This window comes from Aulostomus chinensis, chromosome 14 (genome assembly GCF_037954235.1).
Source record: "Aulostomus chinensis isolate RoL2024-O1b breed Wild chromosome 14, RoL_Achi_v1.0, whole genome shotgun sequence".
Lineage (NCBI taxonomy): Eukaryota > Metazoa > Chordata > Actinopteri > Syngnathiformes > Aulostomidae > Aulostomus > Aulostomus chinensis.
In genome coordinates, this window is record NC_141333.1 from 5429722 (window position 1) to 5448473 (window position 18752).

At 42.7% G+C, this 18752-nt stretch overlaps 1 protein-coding gene and 1 long non-coding RNA gene across 4 annotated transcripts in view; one reads left to right on the forward strand and one right to left on the reverse strand.

Annotated features, from left to right (window-relative positions):
- Positions 1-6355, forward strand: part of LOC147249522 (ephrin type-B receptor 1-like) — an 88638-nt gene extending 82283 nt beyond the window's left edge. Inside the window, exon 20 of the mRNA XM_086224462.1 lies at positions 850-6355. Coding sequence (XP_086080588.1) covers positions 850-961 — 112 coding nt within the window. The 3' untranslated portion in view covers positions 962-6355. The remainder of the gene's footprint in view (positions 1-849) is intronic.
- The window catches only part of LOC147249524 (uncharacterized), a 31157-nt gene extending 14328 nt beyond the window's left edge, over positions 1-16829 (reverse strand). For 2 of the 3 annotated variants that reach the window (XR_015119257.1, XR_015119256.1), the window contains exon 1: positions 16489-16772. This is a non-coding gene — a long non-coding RNA (uncharacterized LOC147249524). The other variant, XR_015119258.1, reaches the window with a different exon arrangement.
- Between the last annotated feature and the right edge of the window lie 1923 nt (positions 16830-18752).

Here is an 18752-nt window from a genome sequence, read left to right on the forward strand (position 1 = left end):
GCCTTTTAACTGCCTCTTTTTTCAGTCCGTCTGCCTGCGTCTCACACAGACAGCGCCTGCCAAGTCTGCATCTTGTTAGTTAGAGATCTGGCAGGGCAGCTGTTTGGCTGGTCCATGTGAGCATCTGACTGTTTTCTGAGCAATCATCCTGGCTTACTTACTCCCATCCTGTCTTCCTCTCACTGTAAAACTGCCTCATGAAATACATTCAACCATTCTGCGAATAATCATTACCCTTTCTTCTCTGCACATATTAGCCTTCAGGTCATACACGCTCTCCCTGTGCCTCTGAAGCTTCATTCAGCATTTCACTTAACCCTTCATCTGTCATTGGGACATTTCAGCTTTGTGCATTTACAGCAGTATTGGATGTACCTTGCAGTATGCATGCATGTCTTGTTTACTGCTTCAAGAGTACTGCAACTGTTGCCGTAACCTTTCTTGGTACGTACAGTATTGACAGCTCAGAGGAGTTTCAACATATCGTTAACGCTGTTAAATGACCATTATAACCTCGAACCATGACGTTTTAGAATCCAGCCAAAGAGGTTTGTTGTCGAAACCTGAGCAAACACACACACACACACACACACACGCAGATGATATCTATTTTGTTTTATGTGATTTGTGAAGTTAATTAAATGGGGTGCATTGCTATAATTATTTTAAACAGAGACACAGAGGGAGCAAAAAAATGTGACAGATTTGGTCTAAATATGTGAACTGTATGAGATTCAGTGTGTGCATATGATTAGCTCCTGTAATGATTTATTCCCGTTCACAGAGGCTTCATATAAATCAGCGTGAGATATTCCTGACATCTCTCTTTATCTTGTGGTGTGTTCCCAGAGATCTACAGAGGATCGGGGTGTCTTTAGCCGGACACCAGAAGAAAATCCTGACCAGCGTTCAGTCAATGAGGCACCACATTGACGACCAGTCGCCCACTGATTCAGTGTAACCCCACAGGAGAGCGAAACGTTGTGAAATAGGTGACCAGTTTACAGTCTGCAAGCAAGGGGGCTTTCATTTTCTACGTCTTCTTTACTGTATTCTTAGACACTCTCAGAGTGGGAAACTACTTTCCATGTGTTTACAGTCACTGCATCCATTAACGTGTACATGGACACCGCGGCCTCAGTCAGGGGCCAGACTTCTCAAATGACATCAAATTCAAACTTAAGGCCTCGTGGAAGTGCTTCTGAGTGAAAGAACCTATGTTAGACGGGCATGATTGGTACCTGGGAGAAAAAAAAAATACTTTGACCTGAATAGGCCACAATCCAGAAAAAAAAAAAAAAACAATTTCCACCCATCCAAGAACAGCCTGCAAGATAACTTTGATTGTTGAAAACTACACTCCAGTTTTTACCAACCTGACTGTTTGATTCAAGGACAACATGACCTGTTTTTTACGCAAGCATCAATCACACACACATATGATTGTGACGAGGAAAGAGTCTCAAGTCGGCATTTCTATGCGAGCTACAAAACTGGACCCCCCCCCCCCCAAAAAAAAGGCCTATGAAGTGCTTCTTCAAGCTTCATCTCAAGTGTGTTTTTGTTCAGACGACTTTGGTGTGTTGGTGAAAATTGCTACTGTTTGAATCCAGACAAGAACCAACAGCTGAACGGGACTCTGAGAATTGATCTTCATATTGAAGAATTTGTACATATTATGATATGGGATTTTTATTTCCTGTTAAGTCATTTGATTTCATTTTTTGCCAAAAGGGTCAGAAAAATTGAACGTCGCTGGAGTTTGTTCAACGGAGTGTCACAAACGCAGGCAAACCCCCGTCCTGCTTTGATAACTCAGAGGTTGCTTGGTGATGTTTTAAAATCAGCACTAATGGCCTTTGAGTGAAGCCAATTATGGAAGAAAATGGGAAAATGAAAGTTTCTAAATTACAGCTTGCAATTGCATGCTTGAATTGACAGACAACAGCTAAAGAGACAGGGGTTATCGAATCATCAGCCGCTGCTGAGATGCACCTGTTGTGAACCGACTGCAGCGGCCAGGAAAAAAAAAAAATCTCAAAGACAGAAAATGGTTTTCTGATCCAATGTTCTTGTGATTTGGCTGCACACCTGAAGAAAACTGCAAGTCAATCATGAATAGATTGCTTGAACAAATCAGGAATCAAGCGCTCGTGCGCTGTCTGCACATGAAACAAATGTCACTTCTGTCAAAGCTGTACGGTTGTTGCCCAGATAATCATCCAGCAGGCAGGTAGGGTCATGTGAGCTACGTCTTTATTCACTGGTTGCCAGTCATGCCATTGTTGTCAGACAGCTGACATCACTGCTTAATACTGTTGTGTCAGTCAGTTCGCAAATGAAGTGACATGAGGTGACCTATCCAGTCTTGCTGCAGACAGCTGCCTTTTCACCGCCGTGCGCCGCCATCAAGATTGATTCATCAGATATGCAAGAGAAAAGATAGAACAAGAGAAGATAGTAAAATACATAACACTTGGGTGGGGGTCAGATTGGAAATTGCCGTCTTATTCATCATGTTTTCAATACCTAAATGTGATGTTTGACTTGCTGCTTCATATTCAAGTTAAAATATGATATCAAAGTGGCCTGATCTCTCTCCAGGGCACAATCGTGCAGAGGCACTGGGAGATGTGTTTTATCTCAGTGTTGAGCAGATTACCAGCTGTGAAGCAGCAGGCTCGCTCCGCTGTCAGCCCCAAACCTCTGGTCATGCGTGTGCACCCACATCCCAAGGATTACCAGTTTGTTGCATCGATTGAATGCGGTGATTATATTCCTCATCTGCTGCGAGCCAAACTCCCAGTGACACTAGTGACAAGTGTTTAGTAGTTTGCTTTCAGCACAACTTTGCTGCGGCATGACTCCCGACTCATCCTACAGAAGGATGCGTTTGTCTCGCTCCACTGCTGGGACGCCCCAAAGTCTTTTATTAATGAAATTTGCTGCTTTGAGAACATTTCGCAATTATTTCAAACCATCAAATATTTCAGTTACCACTTTTCGCCAAATCTCAGCTCTGCTGGCGCAGCTTGAGTTGCTTTTTGTTGCCTGGCAACAACAGCTTATTGAACATTTTATCAGGACGTATTGAGATCAACTGGGAGCGTGTCAGTGGTTCAGAGGCACAGTTCATTGTAAATAGATGCCTCTGGGAAAACAGTGTCAGCACTGGCTCCAGAGTTTAATAAAGAGTGAGACGACTCGTGTGCCTAAAAGCTCATATTGAAATCCACCAAGAATAAGTCATGCAGACAAAATTATAGCTATCAACGCAGGCAGGCATCCTAATACATTATGTAACATCTGTAGCTAAGTGTGATGTGTCCCTTTTTGCTTCATGGTTTTTCGTTTTTCATCATTCTGGTATTTAACCTGGTTAAATACCAGAATCTAGCTGCTCTAGAGCACATGTTATCATGTCAGTGTTAGTGACATGACTTCAAAGGTATAAATGACCTACAGAGCGACTTGGATTGATGTCTTCAGCACAAATACAGAGAGAATATCTCAGGAACACGATGGGTATGAGTTCTGTCCACATTGCTGCATAACATAAATGGGTAAATGGTGCACTATGTAAAGATATTAATCCAAGATGAAATGCTTTAAGAGGTTGTGGAGAAAATGTCTTTGATGTCCGTCTTCTGAAGTGCATATGAAAAGTTAAATCCACCCTAAATTCAGCCACTAAAAGAGAAGATTGAATCCTACAACTTTTGAGTTCTGTGGATGTTTACAAGGAAACCGCGATGGCCAACAGTCGCCGAGTACAACGGTGGTGCTGTACCTCTGCTGAACATGCTACTGCATGTGCTAGTTCAAGGCTAAATTAGGTTTTAGCTGAATAAAATACCATGAAATGTCATCCTTGAACATTTTATGTAGAACTTGAAACTAACGAGCAATGAACTGAAATACTATTGAAGGGACGTTATCTGTTCTATGGGGCAGCACGGCTCAGAGGTAGAGTGGCTGTCTAGCAGCTGGAGGGTCGCTGGTTCAATCCTCACTTCCCCTGGTGACCATGTCCAAGTATCCTTGATCAAGATACTGATCCCCTAATTGCTCCTGATGGCCCTGCGACGAACTGGCGACCCGTCCAGGGTGAACCCCGCCTCTCGCCAAATGTCAGCTGGGATAGGCTCCAGCTCCCTCGTGACTCTTAACAGATAAGCGGTATAGAAAATGGATGGCTAAACCACCAGTTCTGCTCGAGAGCAGAGGCAGTAGAGTCCTCCTCGACCTAACCTCAGCGCGACACGTGCCCTCTGGTGACCTCAGTGTGACCAGGGCAAAGTAAATCTAGGCAGCGAACTGGGATCGACGAAAAAAATCATTTAGATTTTGGAAAGGATGTGATCTCATCCCCTCGGCAGGGGTCTACGCTCTCTGAGTGCTCCTCTGGTCACGTGTGTTCAGGTAGTGGCGTGTTTGTCATCATGAGGATCTATCAGGGACCAAATCCTCTCCCCTTTGTTCAATCCCAACATTTTATACACCAACAAAGTACCTGGTCCCAGCTGATGGCCGCCTGCGATTCTCCCAGTCCTCCCAGCTCACTGTTGAATGGCAGCCACGTATAAAAGCCTTTGCTCTCTGACTCTAAAGGAGTGAAAATGTGGCATTTACTGCAGCCAGATGAAACATCCAGACCCCACTGTAACATGATGTCATATAATGTGTGGCCAATTAAGCAGGGAAAAGGAGAAATATAGCACTTAACAATAAAATAGACTAAGAAATGCGAAGTGAGCCACCAGCTTTTTTTGGGGTGGATATATCCGTTAATTGCACTTATTTTCTTGAAACTTCTCCTCTTTTCCTGTTGCTTTGTTATAATACTGGAGGCGAGGTTAGAGACGCGAGGAGAGGAAAGAAATGAAAGGGAATAGAAAATAGATGGGGCAAGGGCAGAAAGACAGGGTAAAAGAAGAAGAGAGGAGGAGAAGAAGAGGAGAGAAGGGAGGGGTGGGGGCGCGAGCAGCAGAAGCTCAAATGCTTGAATAAAAATGAGGCTGGGTGTGCAGAGATTACTCTCTTTTTTTGGTCTCCCTCTCCCCGCTCTACCCAGCTGTCCTCTTACTTCGCCTAATGCCCACAACCTCTCCGTGCAACCCACTTCGCTCCCACTCTGAATTACCACTGTCTCCTTTTGACGAGGCAGCGTGAAGGCAAGCGAGTTGCTTTGTTCTTAGATTAAATATTTTTGCAAACATCACTTATATATTGGCAAGTTTGTCTTTTATAAACATTTTTTGGTTGTTGTTGTTGTTGTTGGTTGTCAGGGGAGCATTTATGCCAAAACTGTGAAAGATCTTCTCTATTCTAAACAGGGTTTAACAGCTCATTATCCCTCGTATCCTTCATTATTTGTCTTTTTCATTCACAATGTTTCAAAACCTGAAGTTCAACAGTCTGGCTTTACATGCTGCTCTCTGGATGTGATCCATTTATTTGATTTCCTGTTGGTTCCCATACTGTTAATGGAACACGACACCTTTTTTTTTTTGTTAAGGGAAATATGTTCATTTGCTGTCCTCCCCAGAGCCACACAAGAAAATAGACCCCCTTCTCTCCTCTGTGGGTGCATTAGGGGCCCACCGAAAAAGTTAGTTAGCTCAGTGGAGCCAATAGTAGTCGAAAGTCAAATACACCTTTCCTCAAAACAGTGGCTTCATTAACACAACAAGGGTTGTGCATTCATTATGAAATAACTCAAAATGACAAGATATTGGATTTTTGGTACCAGACATGCGGTCTGACCTGTTTTCCTGACCAGTGATTTAACACAGTAATGTAACTTCGGCGACGACTACAAGAGTGACTGCTACTGCTGACTGACTTTTCAGAGGGGATAATTACGTCTGGACAAACCCAGATACTGCATTTTGTATCTGATGACTGTTAAATACTTCCAGCCAACTACAATTCAGTATGCTAAGCTAACTAGCAGTCAGCCCGTGTCAGCTCCCCTGCAGACACAGAGGAGAGAGGGGTCTAGTCCATCTGCTGGTCCGGCTCTGAGGAGAGCAGAAATGCGCATATTTCTTACAAAGTTAGCGTATTCCTTTTATCAGCCGCTGTATCTTGGTTTCTCTTTCCACCTACAATACTGTTGTAAGTGTTACAGCTCATATAGTTGGAGCATCCCACTGTACTGTATTATAACACTGTATTATAATGTGAGTATGCACACGCATGTAAATCTTTGTGTGTGCGTGCGTGTGTAATATAACGTATGTGTGCCGTTCCGTGTACAGTAAAATGTTTGTACATCGTGCGTGTGCGAGTTTGTAGCCGTTAACTTTGTGAATCTTACATTTACAACTGCACTGTTTGTCAATAAAGGAGACAAATCAATCCAGCTGATCGGTTTTGATTAAAAAAGGGGGCAAGATTTCAGACTTGTGATGAGGGTCACGGCTGTCACCATATGTCACTGTTCTGTGTGAAAAACACGAGTTCCCGATCCGAGGTCCCAAGGGGACGACAAATCCTTTTAAAAACTGGGAAATAACTTCAGAAGAAGACTGCATGAAGCTCAGTAACACCAATAACACTGGACAGGGGGAAATTGTTCAGATTTACAAATGCGCTTATAAAAACCAACACCAGCGTATTAAAGAAGAGCATTTCCTGTCATTTCAAAGTTTACGCGTGACTTCGCTTGTAAATGGGAAGCTCATAATGCTCACACTAAAGTTATTGACATTATCTTAAAAAGAACGTTATTATTGTTGTTATCAGTAGGAGTATTATAATTCAATATTCCTCATTCAGTATAAAGTTAAGTGACTTCTTCAGTAAAGTTAGAAGGGGACTGCATTCTGAAAAGTAATAAAAAAAAAAGCTAATAAAACTCCACTTTTATGCCAGCAGACTGAATTATTCATTTATGGGTGTGAGAGTCAGTTTTTAAATTAGTGAATGACTCATGTTTCTGACTGTAACTCTTTGTTGATGAATGGCGAAGTTTACAACCTGTGAGGACGACTTCAAATGATGCAGCGCAGCTCACCTTGGAGCATTCGAAGCATTTAACACAACTGAGCTGATAAAAATAAAAATAAATAAATAAATAAAAAATAACTCAAAACCCACAAGGCGGGGTAAATTGAATCACATTTAAATCTAGATTCACTAATAAAAGAAAGCCATTACCTGAAAGCATGTGGAAGCTAGTGCAGTGTGTTATTCAGAGCAGTGAGAGGCCCATCAATTCACATGAAACAGATTAACAGCACAGGAACTATTGCAAATTGCTAATGAATGCCATGAATACACGTTAGGCGTGTAATTGACATAAACCCGTTAAGTGTAGCTAAGTGAGACTGAATGAAATTTGATTACAATGAAGTATGGCCTGCATCAGAGAAGTAATAAATATATTCCACATATATTCCCTCCAAACCCTGAAGTCAAAGTCCCCCGAAGCTCCAACATGAAACCTGAGTCAGATATCAGGGAAAGCCATCAGTCCGTGAACTGGTTGTAGCAGGAATTAAAAACATTGATGAGCCACACAGTTTCACAGGGAGATTTTTGTTGTTGTTTTTTATAAAAATCACTTTTTTAGATTTTCAACATCCTGCTGCCACATTACTGCATGCGTATAATTCACATGCCAAGAGAACCGTGCTAATTCGTCGGGTTCTCCTCGTGCCCTCATATTTTGTCCATCTGTCCATATGAGTGACGCCCCACTGTAACCAGTTGAGCAACCTCTCAAATTACATCCTCAAAAAATGAATATAAAAAAGACAAAAATTGTGGTTGCATTTATGTATCCGATGGACGTCTGACACTGCACGGAAGGCTCCGCTTGGAGGGATGGGGTAGGAGGGAAGGGATGATGGTTGCTAAACTTGCTCTGACAATTTTGGGATGGTATAATGGAACGCTTTAACGGGCTGGTCCAACATCAAGTGTTTGTTTTTGTTTTTTTAAACCCCCCCTTACACTGCTGGTGGTGGCAGCTTTGGCAGCCAACCAGTTGGGCAAGAGTTCCATTTGGTATTTGCCTGAACCGTCAGATACGCGGTCCGAGCCTGGCGGTGGCTACACCCAGAGCCTCTGTATCTAGGAATCTCTCCCTCTCTGGCACTGGGCAACACAGGAACCTCTCAGCCACTTGTGCCAGCGATCTCATTCTTTGCCGCAAGCCAAAGCGCACAACCATGGAGGAGAGTTTCAGCTCATGCTTAGTAAATTGACACGTTCTTTTTTCTAACTTTCTTCAGAGAAGCCCTGCTATTTTTCAGGTTTGGCCTGGTGGTAGATAAAAATATATCCTAGTGACAGGTTGAGGTTACTGTTGTGGTTGTGATGCATTATAGGAGAGATCCCATTTAACAAAAAGTGATCATCAGCAACACGTTCTGCACCAGCCACCATCATCATGCATTAGCTCCGAGCTATGTTTCACAGCTGCTCACCTCTTCCACCGGATGCACAGCTTTGACTCTACTGTACGTCAAGTGCGTGATGAAGCACAAAAGAATTATCCACGGTGATATCCATTAAAGCCGCTAATTAGGATGCCATGCTGGCATGTGAATAATCCCAGTGTTAATAACCCGGTTCCGTCATGCTTGACATTGTTTATCCAAGTCTTGAGTGGGATCAAAGATTGAAAAATACTCATGCACAGGTACGTGGGTAGAGGCACCGTCATTTTTTTGACAAGCGTTGGTGAACATACAAAACAGATATTAAGCTCGAGAGTATAAAAATGAGGAAATCATCCATGGTGACGAAGATGAGGACCTTGGTGTGTACTAAAGGGGAACATAACCAGCCCTCATATTTATTCTGGTGACTTATGACTTTGGTTTTATTTTTACAGCTCAGCCTTTGTTGATAACATTGCATTTGCTATAATTAATCTTTGTATTATAATAATATTTTCTCCAACGATGCCTCACACTTTCCAATACAAAGCACAGTGACCGTCTTCAACACTCTTTTTACAGTATGTGCCAAATGTAGAGGATAAATTTCCTTGTATGCAAATGCAATGACAGCCAAGATGTCTTTATTCTTCTTAAGATTCATTTCTACCTGGGGACATCAGACTGGGAACCCCAGCATTTTCTTCATGACGTCCAGAGAGTTAGTCACGTGAGATTGATCAGTCATTTCCTCTCTGCTGATTGTAAGTCTGTAGTTCCTCAAAACACAAAGTAATTTCCGCAGACACAAAGAAAAAGTTTTTCTGATTCTCTAGAAGTAATTGCTTTGTTCTGGTCAGTCATTCATCTTTCTCCCTCCCGTCAATCTTCAGCCTTATTGAAGGTTATACTTCTCGTTTAAGACGGTGCTTTTTAGAGTTGAAACCGGGCCGAGGAAATAAATGGAGCTCATAACTTATGGATGATACCGTGTGTGTCGCTCCAGCCCTTTGCTTCAAGGGTTAATGGCTTTCAGTAATAACAGACCAAAGCCTGTCCAGGCGTGTTAGTGGGGAGCACAACAGCAGGCGTGGTGCATGACTTCATCGCCAGCAGACAGAGTGCGTGAAATAAGAAGGTTAAGAAAGAAGATGGAGGAAAAGAAGCTACGGAAGCGCTCGTGTTTGTTTGCCACACACAGTGAGTCATCTGCACACAATCTCACCAACATATACACAATTCTGTCTTTTTTCCTCCTCCCCCACCAACTCCCCGGATAAATAATTGACTCTTTTTGCCCCCCCCCCCGACTGTGCTCTTGTGGTGTAAGGCGTTTTGCTTTTTGGATATCATTCCTGGAGAGGAGAGGACATGATTCTTTCTTTCTTTCTTTCAGTGTGTGTCACTGTTTCACCTCTATCTGTCCCTCGCAGAACTCTCTGCAGGCAGCGATGAATAGTGAGGGAATGAGCAGTTATCTATTATTGAGCAGCAGTCAGCAGCAGCTATCTCTATCTACTCGGCTGCTAAAATAAATATGACACAGCACTGGAGAGATTTGCACAGATCGGAACTGAGCCTCGTGCTCTCAGCTTCCTGATTTACACATCTACCAGCGAAAGCAAGCCAGATGCTCAAAGCAACTTTTTCTTTTGTTTTCACACAACCCTCTTCATTTTGGATAAAACTTTCTTGCAGAGTGACTGAATGGGAGAGCGGGGTTGTCTGATGAGCCCAAGGTGGTTTCTTTTTTATTTTACATGATGAGAAACTGTTTACTTGAACCATACAGTTTAGTCCTCCATCTGTGTCCTGGGCTTTGCCCAACCTTTCCTGTCATGTAAGACAAGAGATCCGCTTGGCTAATGGGGCTCCTCTTTCCCCTCACGTTCCTGCTAATGAGGAGACAAGAAGATGAGGGATTTTTACCCACGAATGACACACCTTCACTTCGAGGAGACGGTTCACACTCGTGACATACAGCACATCAACTGTGACAACAACAATTAAATGTGTGGAAGAAATAGCGGTGGGCTGTCACGGTCATGATTTCCTAACATCGATCTTTTGCAGCGGTGAGAGCCAAGCCACACAGGAAGAGGCACGTTAGCATTCTTCAGTTCAATGGAAAACACAGACCAAATATGATTATCAGGCTTCTCTTATTTGAAAAGAAATTTAAGTCCATAAAGTAGATATTTTCATTCAGTCTCTCCGCAAATTGAAGAGATTTTATCATAATTGATCTGGATCTATTTCTGGCTCACTGGCCGAGAGCAGGAAGAAGTGTAATTAGCGGAGTGGAGAGTGTCCGTTCCCGTATGCCCACCAGTAGCCCTTAACGAGCTTCCGGCCTGCATCAGTCACCTGACTGGTCTCGAACATGCACACTTGCTCTTTATTAGTCAATTACCACAGTTGATGACTGTGAATCTCATTTACCTCAACAAAGTCCATTTGCCTGCTGTTAGTGAATATCGCAGGACTAAAGAGGAGGAGCTTCGCCCTGACACGTCACAAACTCAGTCTGAATAGAAACATCAAAGCCCAAGAGTCAAGTCTGGGAGTGTGACTGCAGGTGAAAAGCAAGACAGTACCAGCTCCCCACGGAGTCAACGTCTGGAAGATAAAGTGCCAGGATCAGCATATCCAGGCAGTCTGAGACTTGTCGATAGCATCACAGATGGTGGTATATCACCTCTATGGGGATGTGGATCCAGAGATACTGCACCGTGACGGCTCCATCGCACATTTTCTAGGCTGAAATCAAACATACACTATATCGTACCCACAGAGTCGTCTAACAGGTGCGTTTCCTGGAAGTGCGCAGGTGCAGAGGACTTCAGAGGAAGCCTGCAGCATTGGAAAGCAAAGGAAAGTCTGAAGAGGCCCACTGACAATTCAATTTTAAAATGCTTAGAGAACCATCTGATAACCTTCTCCACATTAAATGCAACACAGTACATCCAAACATAATCTAGGTCCTTCCAAGGTTAAGACTTGCTGCTAATATCATGCTCTCTTTGAGTCGTGGCCCTGGAGTTGCATTGAAATCCTTCCATTTCCTTTATGTTTTGTCTGCAATAGAATGACACTAAATTAGGTGACTTATCTCCATTGTTTGCAGTAATAACGCTGCAGAGAAGACAGTCGTGCTGAACCAGACAGCAGCTGCGACACAACGCAAGACTACAGACTCAACAATAACCCACAGACTCAACAATAACCCACAGCAGTTTTCTGGATAAAGTCTCATTACTTAAATTACAAGCATGAACATACATCTGTGCCGTCGCTGGATGGAGCAGCCGCCAAACACGCATTCGTCCCGCATCTACAGCTGTTGCATCAGTTTGCAAGATAGTTTGTGACTTTTAACAGCCCTGCGAACACCACAACATCTGTGCTTTTTTTTGTACTTCACCCCCCCCCCATTTTAAAAAATACAATATTTTAAATTGTAGTTAAAAATGATGACATTTTTGACTTCAAAGGGAGATGATTAAATATGATTTCTATCGCAGCTCAACGTAATGACTGAGAGCTTCTCAGGATACGTATGGCAGATGTCTGCAAGGGCTCAGCCCATAAATCTGGAGGGTGGACATCTGGATTCAGCCCCAGATTGAGGAGGGTCTTCGTTCCACTCAGTTTTCTTGAATGACAGGCACAGCTGTTGCTAACAGCGGCTAACACAGAGCAGAGAGCAACTCAGACTGACGATGAATCCTGCATAGATTATGCAGGTTTCTCCTTTTCATATGGTGACATATTGTAGTTAATTTCAAACTAGCTTTTTAAATCCCTCATCGCTGTGCCACAAGCTTTGTCAAACCACACCAGCAGCACCTGAGATATTGCACCCCATTAAGTTCATCTCTTTAATTTGTAATGAATACAGAGTGTGTGCAGCCAGCGTAATGTCAAACAGACTTCCAGAAGATACGTTTGGGCCTGTCAAAGCTCCTCACACCAGTCAGAGTAATGCTTTTTAACATGCTTTTATCATTCCAGCTTCCATCTTAATCAAACCTGACAGCCAACCTCGAATAGCAGAAGTTTAAAGCAGCTTATGTGTGAAGTTGAGTGATGAAACACCGACCAGAGGAACCAACAGTGCTGTGAATGTGTCGCTCCACTAGGCTGACCACAACCGGACTGAGCTTTATGGGATTCCTCCTTTTGTTTTTGTTGTCCTTTAGCTGTGAACTGCCACCGTAAATCACCGTGGACATGTCACAGCTACATGTTAGCGCGTCTTAGTTTCGAGTGGCTGCAATCATAACAAACGAACTTATCATCCTCCAAAGATAAAGAGACAGATAAATACAAGAGAAAACAGCCTACATTGGTGTTTAAGTGACAGGTGTCGAGCGCTGAGTGGAAAATGCCGTATGGACGGAAGCTGCAGCAGGAGACAGTCGGCCATTTCCTGTTTTCAGCTGTAAACGACGTTTTAAAAACCACAGGTGAACTTTAACCTTGACCAAAATGCTTCTTTGAAACCAAACCATGAACTTACGCCAACCCTAACCAGCCTAACATTTATCTGAGAGGGTCTGACCAAATGCAGATGGACTTGTTGCAGAAATCAGGATCATAATTGTTAATATTTTCATGCTTCCACCAGGAGCTGATACTTCGAGCTGATATGCAAAATTTTTAAAATTAAATCATTCTCATGAATGCCCAGTGTTTACTCCAGAGGCAGAGTTGGCAGCATTAATGGCCTCTGAAATAACTTTTGGGACATAAATTATTCCACTGAATTCATGAAAAGCCAAATGACTTTTGAAGGGTGACATTTTTTCCTCCCCCCTTTTTTTTTGTAGCCGATTGATCTACCTCTGTTCAGTCAGGTAAAATAATATTCACATTAGAGAGCTGAATAATTAAAAACTGTAAAATAAGCAGCTGTTAGTTAATCATTTCAGGTCAGGAGGAATTTCAAGTGTAGAGGTTGTGAGAATATAAAACCACAGAAACCGAGCGTTTGAATGACCCGAGTAAACATCTGAATCCAGGTTGGTTGAAATTTCACTGCACTATCACTGCTTCCTCTGTATTTCCACACTTCTTTCTTCCTCTTCAGTCCTTCCTCCAAACTTATTGCCCCTTTACCTCCCTCTCCTCCCTGGTTTCCTGCCTCCCATTGTTCTTTTTTCTACCCTGAAGTCTCTGAAGTCTAAATTTGGCAGGTTCTTCTCGGGTGGGTGGGTGGAATCGGTGATTCTGTTGCTTTCCTTGGATGTCCCCAGTGTTTGCAGGAAGAAGTTTAATCTTTTTTCTTCTCTTTTTTTTTTTATTTCATGGTGTGAGCTTTTTGCAGGAGCATTTTCATGATTTAATCCGACGCTACTTTAAAAGCGAGGCTACAGTCAAAGTACAGAAAACTGCACTGAAGGTTTAAATGTCATAAAGATGATATCCAATAAAAAAACGATAAATCTAATTTGAAAAACTCCATCACAAAAAGTGTTTAATTAAATTTTTAAGGGATTATTTCATCCATATAATAAAAAAAAGACTTCTCGGGTGTGTAGTCACATTTTCAGGTGTATTTCTGGAGGTTTGGAGGTATTCTCTGCACAGACTGTCACCTCCCTGCTGTAATGGACTTAATGGGATTTTGCTGTGGCTCTTGAAGAATTAAAAATACTCACTGCTGCATGCTTTCCTCTTCAAAGGCTGCAGGTGTTGTTGTCTTTGTCTCACCATAGCAGCTGATAAAACTGGTTCAGCTGAATTATTACAGGCAAACACGTTTCAAGAAGAATTCTTCGTTTCGGCAAATGTGTTCATTCCCTATCTAACCAAGAATTATGTGTGGAGATTGTGTATATGAATAAAGCCGATTCATGGTTTTGTGTGCGTGTGTCCGCTGGGGTCCACATCTGTCCTCCCATGTGTGCACCTGCGCAACGCCCAAAATCTGTGACTGTGTGGACTGAATGCAAAGAAAGCACATCAGTACTCACGCCACGAAATCCCACACCCCCACCCAGCTGCAGGTGCAGTTCTGTGTGAGTTCCAATCCCACATTAATCTACATGTTCTTTTTTGTTTGTTTGTTTCAGTTTCACTAACAACTGCACAATTTTTCTTGCGACTGAGAAACAAAAAGTCCGTCCTTTAAAGCCCACGGGTCAAAGCCTGGCTGCCATCTTTGTTGGAGAGCAGCTATGAAATGTTATCTTCCATCAGTAGCACTCAATTTACACAACCTTGTCCTAAGTCTCTTCACCTCCACTTTCTATTGAAAATTAAAGCCATGTGGACAGCTGCAACAAGTTTTTTTTTTGGACAAAATTTCGGAAACTAAAACCTGAACCAGCCATTTTCTGCTAAAACAGTTAAGTATTCCAAAACAGTCAGCAAAAGGATCTGCAGGAATTCTCTCTATTTGAAACTGAAACAAAGACAGCATCTTCTCACTTACGTCTCAGGTTTCCATAATTCATAGACTGTGATTTAGAATTTTAAGGATCAGGGTAAGTTTTCCACTGATAAATCCTGGCGATACAAGGCTGTCAGTGGTAGAGCAGCGGAGAGGTGATGAGGCCATAATAGGAGTCAATGGTGCGGCCTCTGATTGTCACCATATAAAAGCAACATCAGGTGACACACACACACACACACACACTCCTGCTTCTGTGTTCTGAACTACATGTTGATTTGGTTTTCAAAGAAAGAGGCAAAGGGAACCAGTTTGGAATCACCATGGCAACGGGTGACTATAGTGAAATCTGGTTCTCCCAATTTATTTATTTATCTTTTTTAACAGGATGGCTCAGTGACAATATCTGAACATGTGGGTGTCTACAATACTGACAATGCAAATAACCTCATGGTGTGTTTCTCTATGCATACCCTCCACACACACACACACACCCCCTTTATTTCCTTTTCCTTTGACAGCATGTAGTTTTTCTCCTCGCTGGCCTTGTCGTCCTTCAGCACATTTCAGAACAGCAATCACATGAACCCCCCCATCTCCTTCTCCTGTACCCTAAAGAGCTCCTCTGCTCTCCAGTCAAACACTTGATTCATGAAAGCTTCAAGGCTTCCCAGTTTGACTTCCAGATGCTTTGCTGCATCTTTCCTGGTGAAAGGTCAAGACTGAACATCATACGTGTCTGAGTTGGGCTGGCAGGTTGAAATCCAGTTTGCATCCTTTTGCTGCGTCTCATATCCTCTCCTCCTCTTTATCACCCTCTTTGTCTCCGTCTCGCTGGCTCCCACTCCCCAGCAACCACGTGTCATAATCTTTTATCGTTCATCCTACACTTCTGCTTATCGGAGATTCACTCGAGCAACCCGAGGGACAGCCTTTGTTCAACATCAGAAATGACTCTTAAATATTATGTAGGACTAATATCACTAAACATATGATTCAGGGACTTCTGTTTTTTAAGAGATGAATAATTTAGCCGGGTATCCTGCATATTTATCTGTGAGTTGCAGGAATGTTGCATCATAGGAGTTAATTTAAGTGCTGAGCTCAGACTGACTCACAGCGGGGCTCAGGAGGCAACTTTAAATTATAATCTGTTTTAAATTACTGATTGATTACCTTCTTAACACCTCCGTCTTCACAGGGATCTGTTGGATGACTCTGCTCAGCCATGCGCATGAGTCATCAAAGTGCTCAAAAGATTTTTTTTTTTTTTCATGCTAACATCAGGCTTTGGGAGTCTTATCAGTCGCTTTCTCTGTCCCCTTCTCTTTTTTACCCTTCCTCCTCCTCCTTAAATAAATGCAGTATCTGTGTCTAGACGTTATGCAGAAGCCACAACTGTGCAGTCCCGGGCCTTGTTAATATTTCACATGGTTAGAAGCCGGAGCAGACGCCTCGTTTTCACCTGAAAGGAAAGTCCTCTCCTCAGTTAACCTCTGGAACCCAATGTCCCTACTAACATCCCTGCACTGAGTTTTACTCGGGACATGCTGACTGCAGCTTCCTGTCCCCCCCCCCCTCTTTTTACCACTGTATTTCAGTTCAGTGCAAATATTGCAGGCACATATTCTCCATATTTCCCTCTTCAACTAAAGAGGAAAATCCTGGTGTTTTACATTTACGAATAATAATTCTTACCTTTTGTTTACCACCTCCAGATACAGTCGGTGTCACAAACCAGGCAGCGGACATGGGAGCCAGGAAAAAGTTCACAAAAATGTCTTTGATAAAGATGATGAGGGCAACCAGGCTTGCAGGGGGCAGGCAGTAGAGAAAATCCACAAACTTAGAAGTGGTGGGAAAAAAAAAAACAGGGTGTCGAGCAGCGAGGCAACAAATCTGACAAGAGAGCAAAGGTGAGGAAAACCAACAGTTGAAAGACTGAGACATAAAACATAAAACACAAGAAATGAAATCACTAGGAAGACACACCAGGTGAAAGGAGCGCAAACATGGCCGCGGCGTACACAAGCGTTAACAAGACACAGGTGAAGGTCATCGGGGCGGGGCTTGTAATCAAAAAAGAGCGGGAAAACCCAAACAAAGACAGGACGTAACATCAGTGCGTGGGGGCAGGGTGCTTGCGCGGGTCTTGAAAGTCTTAAGAAGCATGGAATTTTGAAAAGCTGTTTTCCAGACCTTGAAAAGCATGGAATTTTTTGTGAAAGTCTGAATAAAGTATGGAAAACTTTTCTCTCATAGTCGAATTTTGGAGTATGCTCAAAGGCACATAATCTATACACAATACACACACAGAAATACACAAAGAAAGCGTATAAAAACGCGATACGATTTCGCTCGCTGCTCGATTCTGGAATGATATCAAATCAAAACTCGTGTGGCTACAGTTCAGCTTTAAGTTTTATCCCAAACACCACAGGTACGATCTCAGCCAAAAAAAGTGAGCACACAAGAATGAAATACATAAAGTTAAGGTCTTGGAGAAAAAAATATATAAGTTTTGAAAAAGTCTGGACAAAGTCTAGAATTTTTATTTGGAAAAAGATCAAGCACCCTGTGGGGGCAAAACTTCGAAACAAAAAGCGAAAAGAATCAAATGACAAAATATGAATCAAATGTCAAAACAGGAATATTGACAGCCGCTTTTTCATGGACACAATTATCTACTATTTTACCTTAAACTGCAAGTGACAATAGTCCAACTGAAAAAAGTGAACATTCCATCCATCCATCCACCCATTTTCTTCCTCTTGATGTCTTTGGACTGTGGGAGGAAGCTGGAGTACCAGAGAGAACCCACGCAGGAACAGGGAGAACATGGAGACTCCACACAGAAAGATCCCGTGCTGGAGCCGGGGCTCAAACTTGGAACCGTCTTGCTCTTCATTCTATCAAAATTTGTCCTAATATGTGTTGATGAAGGAAATGTGAGGTGAAGTGATATTTCGCTGTTTAGCTCACTTTGCAATGAGGTACTCAAGGATTAAGAACACTTTTAATGTATTGTTGAGCAGGAAGCTACTGGACAGCTTCAAGAACTGAATCGTTGGCTCTTTCGGCGTTGTCAGAAGGAATATCAGAAATTATGCTTTTCTGCCAAGAAAAGGACGACTAAAAAAAAAAAGAGGTTGGTTCACTGGTTCATCTGAAATGACTTCATTTCCAGAAACGTTGGCAGTGTTAGTGTTTCTGGTGTGATACACCAATTAACAACCATCTGCATCGTGTTCAGATTTGTTTTGCGGTAATTATACAAGTTTTCCAAATGGTTTGGCAATGACTGATGTTTGAATCATACCTGGATGTTCTTGCGTCGCCACAGTGGAGGGGGTGCTATCCTTTCTTGAAGCAATTACCTGATATGAAAACTGATTTAAAGTCTGAGTTGTGTCATGCAGAGCATCTCCAGGAGGGGTGGGGGTAAGGTGATGGTTCAAATGCAGCAATGCACTGGAGCACATATTATACAGACATTTATTCTAGAGTCTCCTCCTGCAGTGCTGCATAATGAGGACTCCAGGGAAGTTTGGCCTCAGAGGGTCAAAAGTCATACACACACTGTAAAATATAGATAGAATACACAAGACAGCCCGGCATATCTTGATAATAGTTACCCTCGCTATTTCTGATTGTGACTCACTTAAATGTTTCTCCATTCGACCCAATAGCAGGCGCTGGGCGGTGGTGGTTTGTATTTTTAGTCCTCCTTAAGCGTGTCTGATGTTTGTCCAGCTTGCTATGTTACCTAACACAATTCCTGGTCCCAGGATGTTCTTGTATGACACTTTCTCACCACCCGTGTAACGCGTAAGGCACACAGCATACACGGTTGCTCGGAACAGTTGGTCCCATCAGCTCATGTGACGTGAAGAGCTTTATTTTGGACATGTTTGACTTGAGACGAAACTCTTGTCCTCTGTTGTTCCCAAATGTTGACATGA